Here is a 22,670-nt window from a genome sequence, read left to right as displayed (position 1 = left end):
AAAATTCTTTGGCCTATCAGAATAGCGCAGTCCACGTTCTTGCCTTTGTTACTGTGCTGTTATAGTGTGTGGGCTTAAGCCCGGTGGAAGCCGTTGGCTGAGATCCTTCAGGAATGAATCACTGGTGAGCATCTGACACTTTCTATCTGGGTGACTGTGGGAAACAATCTTTCTTAGGCAAAATCACAGCATTACAATGCAGAAAAATTTCTCTCAAATTTATTGGCCTAATCTGTGTTAGCAAAGCTGATTTGTAATTTCCCTGAGACTTTTTCCTATCCATCCACTTGTATTTATTGAGCGTTTAGTATGTATGAGGCACTGTCCTATGTCCTATTCAGGAGATACAAAGATTTATAAGACTTAGTTCCCCCACTAACACCAAAAAGGAAAAAAAAAGCTTCCCATGCAGTAGAAGATACAATGCATATCCATGAAGTACTAAAAACAGTGTTATGAGCATAGCTCAGTCAAATATTCAGAGCAATAACTAGGTCAGGGCAGCCATTGTCCCAGTGTGCAAAGCTTAAAGGCTTCTGAATTTACACGACATGACATTGGTAGCCCCAGTGATCCCAGTGGTGTACGCACTGGTGTAGTCTTTGAGTAGCATGGGAACAACAGAGCTTAGCTCTTAGTGAACAAGAAAAATTGGTTCAGATAGAAAGCCACCAGATGTGGGAATGGGCTAAGCATTTCCCCAGTCCACTCTCATCCCCTCTCCCTTAGAGCGATCTTTCCAGAAGAGGGTTTGTGCTATGATATAACCTTCTCCAACCCCACCTCAAACAGCTGAGGCCCCCTTTGCCTGGGTGCATTTTGTGGTCCTTGCCCCAGGCACAAAAATTGCTAGAAAAGCAAAATAGCCTTCACTTTTTACTCTTTTTGAGACAAGTACCACCCAGTGATCAATGTCTGCTTTCTGGCTGACGACTATTGCGTAATGTTACTGAACAATCAACTATTTATCAGTCACATTACAAGGTTAAAAAAAAATGACAGTCTAACCAGATCTGATAGCAATTAGTAAAATTATTTTTATTAATAAAAAGGTTTGGATTAACAAATAACATGCAAATTTTTTTTCAATAATTATCTATTTTACCTCTATCTTGTCCTTTTCAAATTTCTATTTTTAGCACATTTTATAATGTACATAATGTATTTTTGTAGCTGTTCAGTCATTTCGGTTGTGTCGGACTCTTTGTGACCCCATTTGAGGTTTTCTTGGTAAAGACACTGGAGTGGTTTGCCATCTCCTTCTCCAGCTCATTTTACAGATGAGGAAACTGAGGCAGAGGGTTAAGTGACTTGCCCTAGGTCACACAGCTATTATGTGTCTGAGGCCAGATTTGAATTCAGGTCTTCCTGACTTCAGGCTTGGCACTCTCTACTACTCTGTGCCCACTCTGCTAAGCCTGCAGATACAACTAAGAGAAAAAACCAGTCCCTGCCCTGAAGGAATTTACAATCTAATTAGGAAAGAAGGTACACAAAAGGAATTTGAAAAGGACCCCCAGCCCTTCATTCAGAGCATCTGAGGGTACTGAGGAAATGTTGAATGCTAAAACTGAAGCAGTCTACATGAGGATGAGATTTCTGGTGATGAGCCTCTCCCAGGGGAAAGCATGATGTCCCAGGAGTCCAGACCAACCAGAGCAGTTGTTCATACAATAGTATGAACATATAATTTATAATTAATATATAATATTAGTATGCATATGTTGAAGGTTCATTCTCAAAAATATTACTGATAGGGATGCACAATCAAATCAGTTTGGGGACCTCTAACACAGTTGTAAAGTAATTTAAATTAAGTCAATAGAACCTAGTAGAATTCTGACTTTCCTCTTGGATTTGAGGCTGAATCTTCCTATGCTGGCATTACTTTAAATTTTGTTAACATCACACCAGTTTTCCATATAGCTGCGTGTACTTTTTTCCCTCATAGGTTTGATAATGACAATTGAGTTTGTCTTCCTTTCTGCCTAATATGGAAAGTATAAGAGAAACTCACAATTCAATTATTCTCTTTCTCCTTTCCAATCCTTTTTGCATGGATAATGCTCTGCAAAGCCTTATGTGTGTCCCTTCCATGTTACCCGACATGTTGGCACCCCCAGGAGCCAGCTCTCTAAAATAAAGAGTGATGTCTGGGATGGCATTAATGAGGCATTTGTTCCAAGTATTGTAGATAGTTGTCATAACTTCTTACCATCAGTTCAAGTTAACTAACTCTGTCAGGATTCCTTTATTTCTTGTCACTATTCCAACATCTTTGAGGCCCCTTTGTAAACTGAATCAAGCAGAGAGAAGAGCAAGGTACAAGTAAAGTCTCATTACTTCTTCCCTACAACTACATCTGACCTAACCCCAAATTGCTTACTCCCTACACCCACAGAGATTACTTTCTAAAGTGGGGAGAATAGAAATTACTGAACTATAGAGTAAGAGTTAGAAGGGCCCTTCAAGATCATGTACCCCCTCACTTTACAGCTGAGGAAACTGAACCCAAGAAGGTTAAGACATTTGTCCAAGGTCACATAGGCAGAAAATGAGAGCTAAGTGTTCTGACTGCAAATCTGTTGTTTCTACTGTACTGCACTAGAGTCTATAGAAACATGCCCACACAGAAAGGTCCAGGAGCAGTTACTGAACCCCCCCCCCAAAAAAAAACCAAGAAGAATGAGAATAGTTTAGAAAGAGCATGTTTTTTCCGTTTGGCATCTGACCCCTGAAGATGTAAAGATCTTGAAAAAATAAGTTCAATGCATTTTTCTCATAAACTGAATGCTGGTAATAAAGTCGTCAGGCTTTCTTTTCTCTTCTCTTGCCTCCTTAAAATTCTTACCAAGACAGTATTCTATAGAGGGAAGGGGTCAAGATATCTGGATTAAAATTCCCAGCTCGGCCACTAGCCAGCTGGGAAACTTTATCTTTCCAAGACTCAATTTCCTCGTATATATAAAACGAGATGGTCAAACTAAGTGATCTCCGAGGTCCTTTTCCGCCCTCATGACTAACTAGAGAAGCCGGGAAAAGGGGGAAAAGGAGAGAACAAAGCAACCCCAGCAAGTCTTACATATCTGAGATGTCTCATCATTCCTTCAGCTGCTTGCTTGTTTTCTGTGTTTTGATAAGTCAGTAGGGCACGGATGATGCCTTTTTTATGTGCTGTGTAAAGAGCTGTCACCAAATAATAAACAACAGTGCCCTTGTTGCTGAGCATGGAGCTCAGAGGCTTATAGTGATTTTCATTAGATCCTGTAACAATATATTGTCCTTTGTGTTTAAAGATGGGGCAGCTGTGGCAAAAAGGAAAGCAGGCTGGATTCTAAGTCAGAGGACCCCAGTTCTTGATCCATTTCTGGTGTGTGACCTTACACCAGTCACCTGATCTCTCACCTGTATATTAGTGATAAGAATACCTCCCCTGCCTGTTTCACAGGCTTGTTGAGATGACCAAACAGCAACATGCCATAAAATCCTTTGTTAAACTGTAAAGCTTTTTTAAAAATATATTTGGCAACATATATACACATGTAAAAATCTCCTTGTCAGAGGCTTTTAAGATGGTATTTTGCTCTATTGAATAAAATATTTCATATACATACATACATGTGTGTATATATTTATGTGTGTATATACATACACATATATACATATATGCATATACACATATACATATATACATGCATATATATGTATATATACATATATATGTGTGTGTATATATATATATACATATATATACTTCTTGTGAGTCCTGTGGGCAGCTAGGTGGTGCAGTGGATAGACCTGGGGAGTCATTTGGATTCAAATCCAGCCTCAGACACCAGCTTTGTGACCTTAGGCAAGTCACTTAACTCTCTTTACCTCAGTTTCCTCATGTGTAAAAGGAACTAGAGAAGGAAATGGCAAACCACACCAGTATCTTTGCCAAGAAAATCTCAGATGGGGTCACAAAGAATTGGATGTGACTGAAATGACTCAACACCACCACCACTCCCTGTGAGCTGATGGAATGAAAAAGCCAATGCATTATTGGCTGTCCATGCTGTACTTCCTGCGTATAAACACACAAATTGTTTTGAGGATATAGACCTTCCTGTGGGGTTCATCAATGCCTATGACTGATTTGAGCATATCATGAGTACTTGCTCCCTGCCAAAGTAATCTGCATTTGCCATGGCCACATTGCTTCCGCCTGCCCTTTACCCCAGCCTATCTGTTAACTTGCGATCCCTATTTAACATTAAATGGCAAAGAGATCCATCACCAATAGCTCCTCCTACCACAAACTGAAATGATGCTCATTACAGCCCAGATCTGCTGGTGGAAATTTGGCAAGGCTGAATGGCTGAAGGATGCTAATTGCTATGTAACAAGTTAAGAAGAAAAATTTATCTATAATAACTGTAGGAGAAAGGTCAAAAACTAATCAAGATGTCTTCAGAGGATCATACATTTCAAGCTATAAATAGGCCCTAGAAGTCTGTTAGTGCAAGCCCCTCATTTTACAGAGGGACCCAGAGAGATGAAATGACTTGCCCAAAGTCACACAGCTAACAAGTGGCAGAGCTGGGATTCGAAACCAGGAGTTTTTAAAAAATCAAATCCAATCTTGCCTCCATATTAAAGACTGGAGATGTAGGGAAGCAAATCAGCTTCTGAGTACAAGTACATGTAAGCTCTGTCCTTGACTGTGTGGCCTCCCTGCACGTGTATCTATTGAATAATTGGTATTGTATCCTTTCTATATTTATTCTCTATGTACCTATATCTATATTTATCTGATTCTCTGTTAGACTGTGAGGTCCTTTCATTCTTTGTATCCCCAGGGCCTAGCACAGTGCCTAGAACATACTAGCAGCTTAATAAATATTTACTGATTAATTGATCTCAAAGTTGATTTCTGAAGCAAATAGTTCAATTTAGAAAAAAAAAAAACATCAGTCTTCTTAAAATCCTTAGTGTCTGTTAAATTTTGTTCTCATGGGCCTTACAGATGAAGGCTGTTTTCTGCTCACTTTCCCTTAGGTCTGTCAGAATAGTTCTAGCCAAATTTTAGATGACTCTATGATCACAGGATTTAGAGTAGAGTCATCTTATTGGACTCCTTCAGTTTGTGGATGAGGAAACTGAAATCCGAAGAGCCTGACTGTAATAAATTCTGCTTTTTGGTATGCAGTGGGGATGCTATCATCAAGAGTAGAACATGTATTAACAATATTTTTTAATATAGTGCTATGTTTATAAGGACCTCATAGAATGCTGGAGCTGGAAGTGACCCTGGAGACCATTTTGCACAACTCCTTCATTTTCCATATAAGGAAACTGAGGCACAAACAAATGAAATCACTTGTCCAAGATCTTGAGGTTCCCCTCCCCCACAGGGCCCATGACTTCATTGGTGAAGGGAGCTACCCATGCAGATTGTCTTGCTCAGCAACTTACAGTTTTAAAAGCTTACTTAAAAGCACTAAGAGGTTAAGTGACTTTCCCAAGGTCATACAACCATATTGTGTTGGAGGAGAGACTTGAGCCTAGGTTTTCTGGAATCCAAGACCAGCCCTCTTTCTACCATGCCAAGCAACTGTTTGGCCCAAGGTTATATAATTAGTTCATGAAAGAGATGGGGCCAAGCTAAGTAAACACCGAGACCTGAAAGTATTGGAATTGCTGACTGTTTCTCTTAGAAAAGCTAGTAATAATGACTTAGATTAATTTCATATCCTTTCCTCATTCAGTATACTAGTTTAGTTTCCTATAAAGAGGGTATAGAAATTTACTACTGAACAACAAGCACATTCAAACTTATTAAAAAGTCACTCGTTTCAGCTAGCTCTTTATGATAGTGAATGGGAAAAGGGTGAATTTGATATAGAATGAGTTGTTTTCTTAAGAACTGTTTAACTACTAACTTGATGGAATTTACAAATTCACCATCTTGACATCTTATACTTAGTGAAAATATTCCAAATATGCATGCATACACATATAAATGTATATGTATGTACATGTGTGTATACATGCATGCATGCACACATCCCAATTTATACTCGAAGCTCTTTCCTGGTCATCACTGTTAAGGAATAAGGAGTATGGTACTATTAAACAAAGTATTGGCTATGAAGTCAGAGTCTGGAATCAAACCCTGCCTCTGACACCTCCTTGGAGAGTTTTGGGCAAGCTGCTTAGCCATTCCTGAGACTCAGTTTTCTAATCTGTAAAATGGAGGAACTAGAATATCTATGAGATCCTTTTCAGCTCTAAATCTGTGATTCTTCTAAAGATGTTTCTCTGCATCTCCCATGAAAAATAAAGTGATTATAGAAAACTTTCATTTATATAAAAAGTATTAAAAATTGAAGTTGCAGACTCCATAGTAACAGTTTAAATAAATACAGTTTTAAGTGGGAAGCATTCTTAATTGCTGGTTTTATCTTTTTTGCACATTGTTTATGACATAATACGTAGAATGAAGCCTGAGCCAAAAAGAAAAGGTTGCTATGAGAACCCTGATATTCCTGATTTCTGATTTGGGGATTTCAAATTTATAACTGTATATGTTATAGCAGATTTTTATAGTGGATGTGGCTATACATGCAGAGTATTTCAAATGAGATAGGACTTGGAAATTGTTTTGCAAACCTTAAATCACTGTAATAAATGCTCCCTATTACCAGTCATTTTTATTGCTTATGTGGAAGGACCATAAGATTCATCTGTCTTTTTAGAAGAGAGAGATACTGGATCGTGTCCTGACTCCTTTCTGGTTCTATTAGGTGAAACAGATGTTGCTTCTGACAGATTTGACCCTTCCTGTGGTCAGGCTGTGACAGACAAGACCAGTGTATAAGCCACCCAGAACTTTCGGATCCTCTTGTCAGCATCTGTAGCAGACAACTCTAAAGCCTAGGGCTATTAGCAGTACTGTCTGGTCATTTTGTAGGCCACCGTTTCTAATTGTGGTGCTAGCCTTTACATAGATAACTACCTAGAAGAGATACTGTCTCCTGGTCTACATCACACTATAGAAAGGATTGTGCTTATATGGCCAACTGTCTTGTCCTTTTCAGCTTTTGGGGTGTTGTCCTACAAACTCTATGTGACATTTCTCTGATGAGGAGAACTTCTTGTATTTGAATTCATCCTCAGGCTTCTCTCTCTGTGTTTTCTAAGGTTTACTGCCTTCTAGGTGTGAGGATAATTTTCATGTAGTATTTAGCAGTGTGGTAAAGATGAAAATTCTTTCCTTAAAACTACAAATCTCCTATTTATGTTGAGAAACTTGAAAGGAAAGTGGACTTGATGTCTGACTGCTCATTCCTGTTGGTCATTATTTTGTAACTTGTAACTTGTCCTTTGTCTTTTACATTAAATAAAATATTCCAGAGGAAGGCAGAGAAGCTTTGGAAAGATGCTGGTCAAGATTCGTGTCTAAACCATGACTTGCCTGTCTGAAAGATACATTTGACCTCACTAGAAATAAGATCACTTTGAGATGGTTACTGTTTCTCAGGATATCATAATTAAGGCATTCTCTCATCCTAGAAGAATTCTTTATTTTTGTTAATAATCCCAACAAGGAATTGCATTAATAACATAAATGGATAGCCCTTTCTTCTTCCTAGGAGGAGTATGCCTCTCAGTTCTTCCCCTTGGGCCAATAGGCAGAGGTGGAAGGGATTTAGCAGTGGTGGTTGAGAATTTTACATCTCCAAGGGAAACTTCAAATTTATGTTCTTCCTATATTAATACATTAACTAAATTTGAACCATTTAAATATCTGGAAATCACTAATGCAGAAGCTTTTACTATCTAGAAGGGAGCCAGAAGACCAGAAGAAATGTTTACTTCTATGTAATTCAATTCAACAAACATTTATCAAGCACCTACTACATGTTAGGCATGGTGCTAAGCTCTAGAGATACAAAAAGAGGCAAAAGACAGTCCCTACCCCCAAGGAGTTTATAATCTAATGGGAGAACCTACATACAAACATATATATATATGCATATATATATATGTTTGTATGTAGGTTCTCTCTCTCTCTCCATATATACATGGAGAGAGAGAGAGAGAGAGAGAGAGAGAGAGAGAGAGAGAGAGAGAGAGAGAGAGCTATATACAGGATAAATAGGAAATAATTAAAAGGCAAAGCACTAGGATTAAGAGATTAGGGAAGGCTTCCTGTAAAAGAGGCATTTTAGTTGAGACTTGGAAGATATATACTATAGAGTTTTATGTGCTAAAGTTTGTATATACAATTTACTTATAGAATAGTCCCAAAGGCCCTCACTTAGAATCTGTTTACTTATATTTTACAGTTTTAAGAACCCATGGATGCCAATCCAAAACAGATTAGAAAAGGTAAATTAGAAGAAGATGAGGAGGTGATGATGTGCCTCTGGACATAGGCAAGGTGATAGAAGTAAGATGTTACCACCGAGAGTCTGCGAGTGGACAGAAAACTTTTTAAAGAAGTAGACAAAAGAATTCAAAGCTCAAATGAAATATATAAAAATGCTCCATAAACTGTAAAATCATATACGAAAATAGATATTTTTGCAGCAGTCTATGGTCACTCAGTGCAGGGGCAGAAAAACCCACCAAACAATCCAGTTACCTCTAGGGGTGTCCCCATATCACAGCACAATACAATACTTGAAGTCATCAAGACAACCGAGTTATCAATAAAAGTATAAATTATGCTCAGGCAACTGTTTAATAAAAGAGGGAAATGCTGCAAATTTAGAAGGAAGCACAGAAAAGCAAGGTAGCTATGAAAATGATGTCTAGTATTTATTACATAGTTTTTCAAAAAACAATTTGAAATGGAAATTCATAGTTTTATACTGACTCTTCTTTTATGTTGTGCTGCTTTGTATATAAAAATGTTCTTTTTTTTGCCTTTTTGTATTTAAGTTGAAAGTGAATAAATATAAAAAATTTTTAAAGTAAAGTGGAAATAAGTTCAGTATTCAAAAAAAAAAGAAATGTGGAAGTATGTTTCAAAAATGCTTCCATTTAAAATGATGAGAATAGAATACGAAGTTGGAAAGTTTAATGGGAAAAGTTTCATTTTCAGGAACTGGTTCATTCTCCGATGATGTCAGATAAATTGAGATCACTAGATTATGCTTATAATACTTTTTAAGTATACAGATGATTTTTTTTAAATGACAGCTTAAGTTGTTCTAAGTGAAAGAAAAGGGTTTATTTGTTGGTAGGTCCTGATGAGTTCAGGGCTTGTCGCAGATGGCTGACTGTCATGTCCTTCCACTATTCCATTGCAGTATTGTGAATACCAGTGAAATCTTGTTTTTAACAATAGACCTTTGAGATGGGCAGTTAAAACATACAAAATAGGATATTGTAGTCAATAGCAGTGTTAAATCAACACGAAGCTGTTTGCAGGTGGTAGCTTCCTGCCCTAAGCGTCTAGGATGTTTCCAGTCTGCAAAATGAAACAATACAGTCAGTATTATTCTGAGCTGGGGAACAGCTTTGCTGTTGTGGTTATTTTCTGGATTTGTATATCTAATTCAACTAATTCAACGAGTTTCTTTTTTTCATTTCATTTCTAAAACAAAAATTATGTAAACACACTAATGACGGAAAACAGCATGTATGAGACATTTGGAGATAGCACTGGGATGCAGAATGGTAGAAAGTGGAATTAAGATTTCACTGGTGTGAACTCTCTTAGCTAGTGCAGGTCAATCGTCTTAGAGAGTTATCCAAGACAACTGAGAGGTTAAAAGTAAATTGTAGGGGTCAGCTACTTGGCTCTGTGAATACAGCATCAATCCTAGAGTCAGGAGGACCTGAATTCAACTATAACCAGAGACACCTATTAGTTTTGTGACCCAGGGCAAGTGATGAGAGAGAAGAGAGAGAGGGAGGGAGGGAGGGAGGAAGAGAGAGAGAGAGAGAGAGAGAGAGAGAGAGAGAGAGAGAGAGAGAGAGAGAGAGAGAGAGAGAGAGAGAGAGAGAGTCAGAGAGTAAGAGAGAGTCAGAGACAATACTGCTTGAACCTGTGGCTTCCTGGTTCCAAGGCTAGCTTTCCAGCCAGTATTCTATATTGCGTCTCATAGCATTATCACTTCAAATATTGTAAATACAAAAGGAATCATTCCCAGGTCTTGGTGAACACTTGCTGTTTATGTGTTTCCACTTTGTCCTTTAACGGGCTTAGTGGTTTTCTTTTTCATCTCTGATTTTAATGATACAGAAAAGAAAGAGACTTCCTAATTTGGAGCTAGCATTCAGTTGTTTGAATTAGTTCTCATTTAAGAAAAACACCAAGCCAAAAGAGACTGCAATCATTGGCATTTGCAACTACCGACAAATCGGTGTCAGATCGCCATTGGAAAGGACGCGGCTCCCCGTTTGAAATCTACAATGGGTTTACAAAAAAAATCAGAACGTCATCTTCTCCTTCTTTGAGAGAGTAGCAATATACTCATCAGTTTTAAAATATATTACTTATTTAAGAAAAAGTGCAAAGAACAATCCAGTATGGTTATGTTCCTCTAGCACAAGGGTTGTTAACATTTTCTGTTCTGTGAGCTCCTGTGACAGTCTGGTGAATCCTACGGACCCCTCCTCAGAATAGTGTTTCCAAATGCATAAAAAACAAAAATTACAAAAGAAATCAATTATATAAAGAAGTTATCAAAATAATTTAATAACAAGTCCATGGACCTAAGGTTAAGAACTCCTGCTTTTAAGATGTAGAATCATGGCATGGCTTTACAGCTGGGAATGAATGGATATGCCATTTAGTTTAATTTCCTTTCAACTATTAACATCCCCCTCCCCCCATGCAAGTGTCCTGCAGAAACAGAGGTCACAATGCAGAGAAAATAATCTATTAAGAATGCAAAAAAAGAAGCAAGCAGTCTTCTGTTCCTTAAATAAACTATCTTTAGGCTTCCAGGACTAGATAACATATTTCTAGAACAGTTTCCTGGGGAGTTTAGTTACATAATCCAAAAGAGAGGGCAAAATTTTTATCACTACCAAAGTGACTCTGTATGCTTTTACAAAAATGTACCCAGAGTTCAAATTTTAAAAATATAATTCCCCAAAGATTGATTCCACAGATTAATATCATGTAATCTTAAAATCAGAGAAAATAAGTTCTCCTCAGAGAGTTAAACATTTCCTTAGCACTGAGAAAATTAAATACAAAAAGCTGTCACAGGATTTCAAAGACACCATATTCTTTATTATTGTGAAGAATAAGGTTAGAAAGCTTCCTGTAATAGTTACTGTGGCATCTCACAATTTACTAGATGTTTGACCTTGGGGAAGTCATTACACGTCCCATAACCTCAGCCTGCCACATTCAGTTGTGAGTTTCAAATAGGAGAGTGAATGTAAAGTACTTTATAAACCAGCCATAAAGCATTATCTGACTTTCAACTATCACTCTTCTCTCTTTCGAGCTAGGGCTGGCAAGTGGTTCTCTGGGTCAATGGTCCTATAACAATGTTAATCATGAAATTCTGCAACAAAACAAAACAGACAAAAACCCTGTGTGAATTGATGACATCCACCTAAGTGGCAGAGATAGATCATGAGTAATCCCTGAACCTCATCAAGACTCCGCAATCACATTTATTGATCTTACCAGAGAATTTTTAATTTCTTTTTCTGTTTTGAGGGAGGAAAGAAGGAAAGAGAAGAAAGCACAAATCAAGTCAAAAAGCATTTATTAAGTGTTTACTATGTGCTGGACGCTGTGCTAAGTACGGGGAATATAGATATAAGCCAAAAGAAACCATTCTTGCCCTCAAGGAGCTTATATTCTAATGGGGAAGACAACATAAAAGAAAGTTGAAAAGCAGGAATTGGGATAGAGAAAGATGAAGTAACCCCTTGACTCTCACCCCAACCTGGGACACAAGAGTCAGAAGTGTGACCTGCAGAGGAATGAAACCATGGGTGCCCTAGGGGTCCTCCTGGAGGACCTGGAGGTTTGAGGAGCTATCAGCCCATCAGAGGCAGAGGTGGGGAACCTGCGGCCTCACCTTCCTACTCCTTGGATACAACTTTTTGACTGAGGCCAAGTTTTACGAAAACAAATTCTTTTATGAAGAGGATTTGTTCTGTGAAGTTTGGATTCAGTCAAAGGGCTGCCCTCATTTGAGGATCTAGAGGGCCACATGTGACCTTACATTCCCCAGTCCTGATCACAGGAAATAGCCTCAGGGGAGGAGGGTGCTTCCAAAGTAAGGAATCCAGAGGTAAGATAAATTTTCTGGGTGAAGAGACTTCTGTAGCGTGATAGAGAAAGTCCAGGGAGGCAAGAATGCAACCTGGATAGGAATAAAAGTAAAATAGCTAATTATATTGGAGGTATCTGAATAAGGGCACTAGACATTGTTATTCTGTACCAGAAATTACCCAAGCCAGAATCACATAGCAAGAGTAAGAGTAAATGAATAGACGGCCTGAGTTCTGCACCGGTAGCCCTATGATATTAGAATAATACAAAGGCACCCAACCCATTAGGTAGATCCTCTGTAACAAGGGTTCTTAATCTGGGACACATGAACTTGTTTTATTTTTTTTTTTTAAATATTGTGACAACTATACTTCAATATGATTGGTTTCTTTCATAATATATATCTTAGTATAAATGTTTAAAAACATTATTCTGAAAAGGGGTCTGTAGGCTTCAGCAGACTGGGATATGGACACTATGACTCAGGCCAAAGAGGTCTATTACACAAAAAAGATTTAGAGCCTCTGGTCTATAAGGATTTCTGGGGGCATGGGGAGGAAACTTAGACAAGTGTCACAAGGTCTCCCTCCTGACTCAGTGCAGGAAGCACCCATATTAATAAAATCATAGACCCCCCAAATTGGTTTTATCCATTTCTGCGTTGAGATGGCTTCTGAAAAAGTTTGCTACCTAGAGACATTCCTTAAAATCCTAAAGCTAAACCATGATGCTGTGACAGGTCATGTCTGTGAGGATAGCACCCTATTCATTCCATTCCCAACAGAGTGACGTGACTACAGAGTAAGGATACTTGTGTGCTCTTTATTTCGTGGAGGAATTTTCAAGGCATCCAACAATGCTTCCTGTATTCTATCCAACCCTTTTAAAAACAGGCTGGAAACATCCTTAGTCATTCCAGAAGCTTCTGTGTTTTCTCAGGACCATGTTCTTATATCTCATCGGCAAGAAAACATAAAAGGAATTCTGGACCACACAGCATTTCAAAGTCTATGCAACATTATGGAACTGATAAGTTTGTCAAATGGTGCCTTGAAGCATGCGCCCAATCACCGCTTCACATGTGGAGAGAACAAAAAGGATTGTAGGTCATGTATTAATCTTTCAGGCCACCCACAGTATACACATATACTCCTGTCAATATGAGTACCATTGGACGCTGACATATGTACCTTAAAAATCCATTGGTTGACTCTTTATGAGACCTGCTTGTAAAGACTATGAATTTCATTATTTTTCACTAGGATATTTAAGTAAATATATTTATTGGGGAAAATGTCCATACTTTTAAACCAAGTATAATTTTCACGTTTTGGTGTTACTATTTATTGTCTGCTACAGAAAATATCTATAGAATTATCACAAGCAAACTTGATATAAGAAAAATAACTAACTTTTCTAAAAATGTTCCTTTTCCTTTTAACTTCTTACTTATGCATCTTTCTAGCCAACTTTGTTTGTTCTAGCTTTTCTTGGAAATCTTAAATTGAGTGATTTCTTTTTTCCTTTTAAAAATCTCATTTTGGAGATAAGCTGGGATAAGCAGAAAAATAAATGTCCTCACGTTTTATCCTTCACTTCTCTGTCAATCAGCATTTTTCCCTTTCCTTACAAGAATTATTTTGTGCTTAGAAAGAGTTCTCCTGATTTATACTCCTCTTTTCCATACATATAGATGTCTACTGGGATTTTTGGCATTTAGCTCTCCACCCTCCCTCAGAGTTCATTTCCTTTCCAGGCATAAGGATAAATAAATACAGTAAAACCTTCATTAACTGAAATACTTAGTGAACAAATATTCTGGTTAATCATATCCTCTGGTCAACTGAATGTTAACCCAAAACTCCATTAAAAACAAAAACCATCATTACCTGTGGTGTTAAAAATCTTTCTAGAATATCAGAGCTCTCTTTGCTGTATAGTATAGTCAACTCAGTTGACCCTTTGATGATTCAGGATCTTATCATGCCTTGAGATCATTCAACAAGCATTTACCATTATCCTAAGCAGCAGTGTTCATTAAGAGCCTTGGGGCTTGACGAGATATGGGAAGGGACTGAGTCTTTTCTGAGCCCCCAATATTGCCTGAAATGAAATTTTTTAGAAAATGGCTTTTCTGAGCAAATCCTCAGCATTGAGTTGTTTTGTTGCAATGCCTCTCTTAAGCAGGATTCTGGGGAGTTGGGTTTCAGTTAATTGAGGTTTTACTGTATGCAACCATTTCTCCCAACTTTCACACGGCCTTCGTGGCTCATTTATGAACATAACTGTTTTGCCTGTGAAACAACCTCCTCATCTGTGTGTGTTTCCCTCCCTTCCCCCCCCCCCTACTCTCTTTCAGGTGCATACGTTCAGAGGTCCACACTGGTGTGAATACTGTGCCAACTTTATGTGGGGTCTCATTGCTCAGGGAGTGAAGTGTGCAGGTACCACCTCTCCACTCTTTTCTTCAACAAATAACGCTGCTGTTCATTAAGCATGTATTTTGAGCCAGGCACTCAGGCTCCCACGCTGGGAAGGGATGGGCTCAAGGGAGCATCTTCTTTTCACACATCATAGGGTTTAGACAGCGTGGCTTGGGCAGTAAGATGGTGGTCTGACTTCCCAAGACTGAGAATTCTTATCCTAGTTCTGATACTGACATACTGTGGTATGTGATTTCAGTTATCTTTTCCTTGACTTTGTCTCCTCTTATATAAAGTGGGGGTGGTAGTACTGACCTACTGCTTCCTTTATAGAGTTATGGCCTTCACAAAAAACAGTCATAAACCACTTTTCTGACCTCAAGTATTATATATGTTTTTGGCTAATAATGAGTGTCAGTATATTCTTGCATTCAAATGCTGGATTATTAAATGGAAGGACAGTCAACTTGTTTAGAAAAAGATATGAAACTAGTTGAAAGCAAAGTGGCTATATTTAATATGTTCCTTTGATGTTCAAGTAACTAAATTTATAAAAATGATGTCAAAAAAGGCAATGTACAGAGAGCTATGTTTGTTGCCTTGGCAACTGAATTTTAAAGGTAACTTGTTAAGCTGATTTTTTTTCCCCACTGAGGCATTGTGAAATCAGATGTAAACCTTTATTTTTTACAAGAAAAAATTCTGTGAATTTGTCAAAGACGATTATATGGTTTATCAAAAAACCTTTAAATGAAAACGCTGGAAAAAGCATTCAATCCTTAATATTTTCTTTGTAACATTTTTAACTCTTGTGTACGATTTGTGAATTATAGTGCTGCTATAAGTTTAAGATTCACTCACTAAAGAAATGGCCCATTCAGAGAGTGCTTGAAACACTTTTGTGACATGAGATAAAGTCGTTATTCAAATCACATGAAATTCATCTCTATAGAACTACTGTACTCTAAACTGGGCCTTTATTGAAACCCATCTGAATTCCGGCACAGACTTTTTTTCATTTTCTAAAAACGAACATTTCATTTTTGTTTATAATATTTAGTAATAGAGATTTCTTTATGTTACCTGAAAATATAAAAGTGAAAAATTACTTCCTACATGTCCTTTAAAGTATGTTTATTTATTCTAAAGCAGCCCAAGATGACGAAAAGGAAAGAAAAATTAATAAACTTTAACTTACACCACTGTGAAAAGTTCATCATTCTGAATATGCCTCTTTCTTTTGTGTCATGGCTTTGAAATCTCAAATATAAATGAAACTCTCTGGATGGTGTCATTGCCAAAAATGCCCATTAAGTTCTGGGGCCTAACTTTTTCTTATTTGTATAAATATATATATATAGTTGTATAAAATATAAATTATAATAATATAATATTTGTATAAATAATATAAATTTGTATAAAATATAAATATATATTTGTATAAAATATAATTATATTTTTATTTTACCAACAAGTTAAGCTATATTTTTCTAAAGTCTTAGTTCACTTTAGTGAATGCTGAAAACCACAGTTTTCTGAATCCTTATGCAACATGTGACTAGGGTTCACTGATGTGGGTTCATTGCCTCTGCCAGGATCCACTTGTGCAGTTGTGGGCAAGTCATTTAACAGTCCTCTCAGGGTCTCAGTTTAGAAATCTGTGAGAAGGCAAGGTTGTAGTAAATGTTCTCCAAGGCCCTTTCCAGCTTTAATATCCTGTGAAGTAAACTTCTACGATTATATAACCTCCATAAACTACTCAAGGACTACCCTAAGGCAAGGCCAATAGTGAGAAATTTACAGATGTTGACCATGGACTATAAGAAGGTTTTTGTCAAAGAAGGATGAAAATCGGATTTCTGTCTATCCTCTTTCTCTCTAAAAAGATACCAAGAGCACCATTTACCAGTCAGTTTACTTAGAGTGAAGAAAAAAATATCACCTTAACTCTTTGAATTGGAATTCCTTTTATCAAGGAAGAGTCTCTTCTCAAATAACCTTGGAAGTTGGCATCAGGCTACAATAGTGCCTTTAAAATGAGCAGAGACAAATGGGGCATAGGGTTCTCACACTGTCTAAATTGTTACTTCAAATGGCATAAAAGTGCAGAGTAAAAGGAATGAATGAACTAGAAAGTGAAGTCTCATAAAAATGTTCACCTGCATTATAACATGTCCTTGAAGCATCATTTCCTTGTATTGCCGGTATGATCCGAACCTCATTAACTTGAATCGTAAGAGCAAGTCAACCTTTAAAAAGAAGAATCCGACTCAGAATCAGTTCACAGTTTTCCATGACAACTGACTACATTTCCATAACAATTGTTTCTCATGTCCAGGGCAAGCCCTGCCTCCTCACGCTGCCTCCTTAAGGTGCTCTGTGAAACACCCCTGCACATGATCCCTGCTACCTTTCTCAAATACAGAATTGAGAGGCTAAGAGCTGAGCAAGAATTATGGGAAATAACTGCAGAGAAAGATAATAGGTCACTGTACATCAGAAGATAGAAGCATTTCCTTGAGACAGTTTGCCTTTGGGCTAGTTCCTTTGACTATCAAGCCAGAATAAAGTTTAGAAGGATCTGTAAAGCCCTATTTTGCCATGGGCATCAATTTAGCCTTTATTTTTGGACAGTGCCATCAGGCTAGCAAAGTTACCATAAGCAATCAGAGCACACAACTAACAGTCACTTGCTCTTGCCTCATAGCAGGCAAGCTGTCTACTTCAAGACTGAAGGGCAGTAGTGGGCTTGGGGCTGAGCATCCAGCCTCTGATCGGAGCTTTTGACAAGGCAGCATGGTCGGTGGAGCCAGCATGAATCACTCAATAGCCTTTCTAGAATCTGGCATTGAAAAAAAATTAGTATCCTAACTTCTCAATTCCAGAATTCTCCCTTCTTCCAGCTTTCTTCAAAGCTACTTAAATGATATTGCCATGGATTATATAATTATGGCTTAGCCCTGATGTTGGTACTGTTACTGAAATATTTATCATGGTAAAGCCTATTGGGCTTTGAAAAAGTTTGAAACCTATCTCGTGGTTAAGAGAGCGTAAATAATTTCCTCAAATAGATATGAACTTTTTAAACCCAGGACTTGTGAAATGCAAGTTTATGCATTAAAGAAATTCACATCTGTCAGTCAGTCAGCAAGCATTTATTAAGCAACTACTATGTGCCAGGGACTATGTGAAGGTCTGGGAAAACAAAGACAAAAGACAGCCCTTCCTCTCACGGAGCTCCCAGTTTAATGAAGGAGACGACAGGGAAACAGCTCCATGTGTCCATGGAGATCTGAAGGGGTTCTTTTTCCCTTCCTGAAAAGCATACTTCTCTGCCAGGACCTAGACTGAATTTCTTTTCTGCCATTGGTCTTTGATAGAAAAAAGAAAGCCAAGGGAATTAAGGAGCATGGTCATTTTTTTAAGTGAGATCCCAAGTTAACAACTGTGCACTATCATGTGCATGCCTTTTTCCTAAGCATCCTAATAACAAGGGCATTTTAGCATTTACTTCTAACTTCACACACACACACACACACACACACATACACACACACACACACACACACACACACACACACACACACACACACACATACACACACACACACACCCCTCTTCCTTTATTATTTTAGTCTACCCTTTTCCAGGCTCTTCCCTGAAGGAAATGGTTTTTTTTCTTAATGATTTTGTTTTTAGGTTTTTCTAATGATAAAATTCAAACATAATATACCAGATATACTGGCAGTTTAATGTTGAAATTTTTAAAAATGGCATCAATGTGTTTTACGTAAACTGTATTGATTCACTGTACCTAATAAGAGTTAGCCAGCGTAACCTAATGCATAGTTGCTCAAAACTCTGTGTAAAATTAGTCCCCATGTTGTTGAAGATAAATTTTCTCTCAATAGTAAATTTTCTCTCAGACTAAATAGAGCAAAAAAATCATTTCCTCAGTGTTAAATATCTTCATGCTGATATATGCAGGTATATATTCAGCTGCTACTTTTTGTATAAAGCAAGCCATTAATTGCCAAGCATTTATTGAGTTCCTATTGTGCACCAGGCTCTGTGCTCAGCTCTGGTGACACTAAGACCAAAGTGAAACAGTTTCTCCCCTCAAGAAGCCTGTTGGAGGGGCAACCAGAAGAGTTTCAAAACAAGACTTTTGTTCCCAATTATTTTTAATTTGTGGGCACAAGGCAAGACTAATATCAATTTCTTAGCTCTGTAGCATGGGAGCAGAGTTATGTTAACGCTTCATTCCACTAACAGAACAATGTCAACATGAACTATTTTTCTTCCGAAGTTTTCTCAGCTTCTTGGATTTGAAGCATAATTCCTATTCAAGAATGCAAGGCACGGAGCGTATAAAAAAGGTAGCCGGAGTTGAGTGTTCCAAATAAGATTCTTTTGTCCTGCCCAATATTTTATCCTTAAAGAATAAAGTATTATTTAGATTGTGCTTTAAATGCCTATTTTAATATGCTTGCTCCATTTCTATTAATTTTTTTCAATTGGAGAAGAAAAGATGTGGTTTAATATCAACCTAAAAATCCTTCCTCATTGAAGAGAAATATTACTTTTATGGTTTTTCTCCCTCCCCTGCCCTTATCCCTACTATTTTTAGTCTAGCACTTCCCTGGGGGGGGGGGGGGGGAATACAACCTTATAGAAATTATATGACTTTATAAATAAATAGAAAAAATAAAGTCTTATTGGCCACCTGGAGTATTGATATACTGCCAGTCTCCAAAACAGCAGTTTTCTGAGAGAGCTCAGAACTGCTATAGTGCTCTGTGAACGTAAAGAAATAAAAGGATGCTTTATTATAGTGACTCTGCCAGTATTTGGGGATTCTGAGGGACTTCATGCTACACCTGACAGAAATCAGATCTTTAAAAGTGACTACAACATGCAGATATATTCAGTTTTCCAACAATTTTCTTTTCTTTAATGGAATACAGAAAGGCCATTTAAATAAGACTTTTACCCCCTTTTTCTTAAATATCCAAATATGATTGATATGACTTTATTTCTTTTTCACTGAGTCACAAATGAGCATGGGAATGGCAAAAATTTAAAATGAGTCAATTAAGACTATTCCTATAAAGAATCCAGATAAAAACTGGAAAATGTATATTTTGCCAAATACCAGAATATCTGGATATTTGACTGACTGCATTTTTATCCAGATGTTGTGGTATAATGATGAACAGTCAACCTAAATGCCATCATTCTGCCTTCTAAAGAATTTCCACTTAGAGATTCCACACAGGGATGGGACTCTGTAATGAAATATAACAGTATGGTAAGTTTCATCACATGCTATTTAAAAAAAAAAGCTTAATAAACCAGTTATTTGTAAGCAGCTTTTAGAATTATAATTCTGAAATTTTCTTAGGACCTTAAATGAGATACTCAGACAGAATATCATAGTACATCCTTTGTTACACAGTAATAAATGTGGGTCTAATATCTATTACTGGGTTAGAAAATATTCATGAATCAATTCAAGGACACCTGTCCCCAGAAAAGCAGCTCAGACTCAAACAGCCCTCTTCATATGTGGAAGAGAACATTGTTGTTATAATTTTTAATAAAATCACATAAATATACCACATTATAAACTGTTGATACAAATACTCTAGAATTTTATATAAATTATTTTTCTCATGCAAAATAACAATCCTGTAAAATAATGCAACCAGTGCTTTCACTCAGAACTCAAATTGAATTCAAATCAAACAATATCTGAGGCTAGGTCTTGAAAATTAAAGAGCACTTCACATATGGAAAATGGTTTTACTTTCTGATGTGGTTGATTGTAAAATTCTAGCTAAAATGTCGTGGATTACAAAGCTATACCAACATAGGATGTGCCAAAAATCTTAATGTACTTTTAAATTATTAAAGCTTAAAACTTAGTTTATTTTTTCACTTAAAATGTTGATTACCTTGTATGATACACAGAGACCCCTAAATTACATTACATGAGAAAAATTACTAAAAAGGAAAAAAAAATTGCAGGGAAAGCAGGAATAGTTTGATTAGACATTTTGTCATTAACTGTAGTAAGTTGTTGGGGAAGACCACTTGGGTTTTATTTATTAGGTTGGGTTGGATTTTCCTCCATGGAAAAATGGAGAAACAATTGTCTTATCTCATAAAGACCTTACAAAGATATTTGGTTGGTAAGTTCTTAGAGCATTTCTTTGATCAAATAAATAATTTATGCAAAGAAGATTCAGATTGGGCTCTGTTATTGTAGAATCATTCAGATAAATCACCGGCTAACGTGTTTCCATGGTGGTAATGCTGTGGAATCTTTGACACTAAGTCTACTGCTCATTCATTTACAAACTAGTGGGCCCAGAGAGACAGGTCCTTTGCTTTCCATTGCATGTAACAAAGCAATAGAGAGAGAGAGACAGACAGAGACAGAGAGAGAGGGAGGGATGTTTGATAAATATTTGGTGAACTTAGTTCAACAAGTATTTTTTAGGTAACTGTCATGTTTGAGTCTCTGTGCTAAATGCCAGGGACACAGAGGATTAAACAAAATAGCCCCATCCCTTCTGTCAAGGAGTTTATAGCCTAAGGGGGTGGTGGGATGTGATGTACACAGCTAAGTATGATATGAGAGAATGTGGTAAGTACAAAGGAGAGGTCAGAAAAATATCCATAAGAAATTTAAGGAAAGAGATCACTTTCAGCTGGTGATAGTGAAGAAGGCTACATGGAGAAATGAGAGCTGAACCTTAAAAGAAGAGTAGGATTTCAGCAGATAGTGATATGGAGACACTCTGTCCTGGGTATCAGAGATAGGACTGCATGGAGATAGAAGAAGGCAGGTTAAGATTTTTTTTGAATAGTGAAAGTCCAGATTTGCTGAAATGTAGAATCCACAAAAGAGGCACAAGTGATAAGTCTGGGAAGGTAGATTGAAGGCAACTTGCAGAGAACCTTAAATGCCAGGGTGAGGAATTTCTGTTTGCCCAGAATCAGTATCTGAATGGATCTCAGAAGTCATCTAGCTCAGCCCAACCTGAATCCTCTACAATCAATCCCTATAAGTAGTTGGAGGTCTCCAGTGATGGGGAACGTACTACCCCCAAAAGCAGTACATTCTGTTTTTGATTACCTCTAATTATTGGGAAGTATCCCTCCCCCAAACCCTGCTCCTGTCTCATCAAACTGAAATCTGCCACAATAGTTTCGACCTATTGCTTCTATTCTGAATCCAAAAGTAAGTCTAAACCCTCTATACTATAGGCAATGGAGGGCTACTTAAGAGTCTTTATCATTTTTACTTAACTCGGGATATGCATACATACTTAGCTGTGTAACTTTAAAAAATAATTTATTATCTAATTTATTATTTCTAAACCCAGAAACATGCTACAGCCACAGAGTGTTCAATTCTGGGTCTTGGTCGGTTGACCACTATGAAATAGACTGTAGTTGATCAAGTCAACCAAAAGTTATGCTCCAAAGTAATCTATAATGTTTTTGCTCCAGAGTACATGGGTTCAGCTCCAGCTGGGTTCACAAAAGCCCAACTCTTAGATTTTCACTTGGTTAATAATATTAATATATTGCATGTAAAGACTTAAGGAAAGTAATTTCGTTGTTGTTATTGAATATCTTCCAGTTGAGACTTTATTGTTCTTAACATACTTTGGCTAATGTTATGAAAGCAGATATTTTTTATTTTATTCTTGTTAAGCCCTCTAGGGGAAAAAAAAGCCCTAAAATTTCATTATATTTCTCTTGAAATAGAGAAACAAAAGTATCTCAGAAATATTTTTGTATTTTTCCATTTGTATTGCATCTAGAAAATATTTGAATCCTGTGAACTGAAGAGTTAGGAATACATTTAAGTCACATACTTAATTCATAGAGGTGAAACTATCAAATGATTATAGTAATTCTGATAATTGGTAGTGGTTGTCTACAGGCTAAAAAATGGTAAAAGGTAAAAACGTTAAAAAATAAATTACTTG

General features: G+C 37.2%; 1 protein-coding gene across 2 annotated transcripts in view; it reads left to right on the top strand.

Moving 5' to 3' along the window:
* CHN1 (chimerin 1) overlaps window positions 1–22,670 on the top strand; it is a 276,900-nt gene that overhangs the window by 234,732 nt on the left and 19,498 nt on the right. For both annotated transcript variants that reach the window (XM_072612379.1, XM_072612380.1), the window contains one exon: window positions 14,601–14,685. In XM_072612379.1, coding sequence (XP_072468480.1) covers window positions 14,601–14,685 — 85 coding nt within the window. The remainder of the gene's footprint in view (window positions 1–14,600; window positions 14,686–22,670) is intronic.

This window comes from Notamacropus eugenii, chromosome 5 (assembly GCF_028372415.1).
Source record: "Notamacropus eugenii isolate mMacEug1 chromosome 5, mMacEug1.pri_v2, whole genome shotgun sequence".
Taxonomy (NCBI): Eukaryota; Metazoa; Chordata; class Mammalia; order Diprotodontia; family Macropodidae; genus Notamacropus; species Notamacropus eugenii.
The sequence above is the reverse complement of the archived record's forward strand: the minus strand, read 5'-3'. Positions and strand labels throughout refer to the sequence as shown.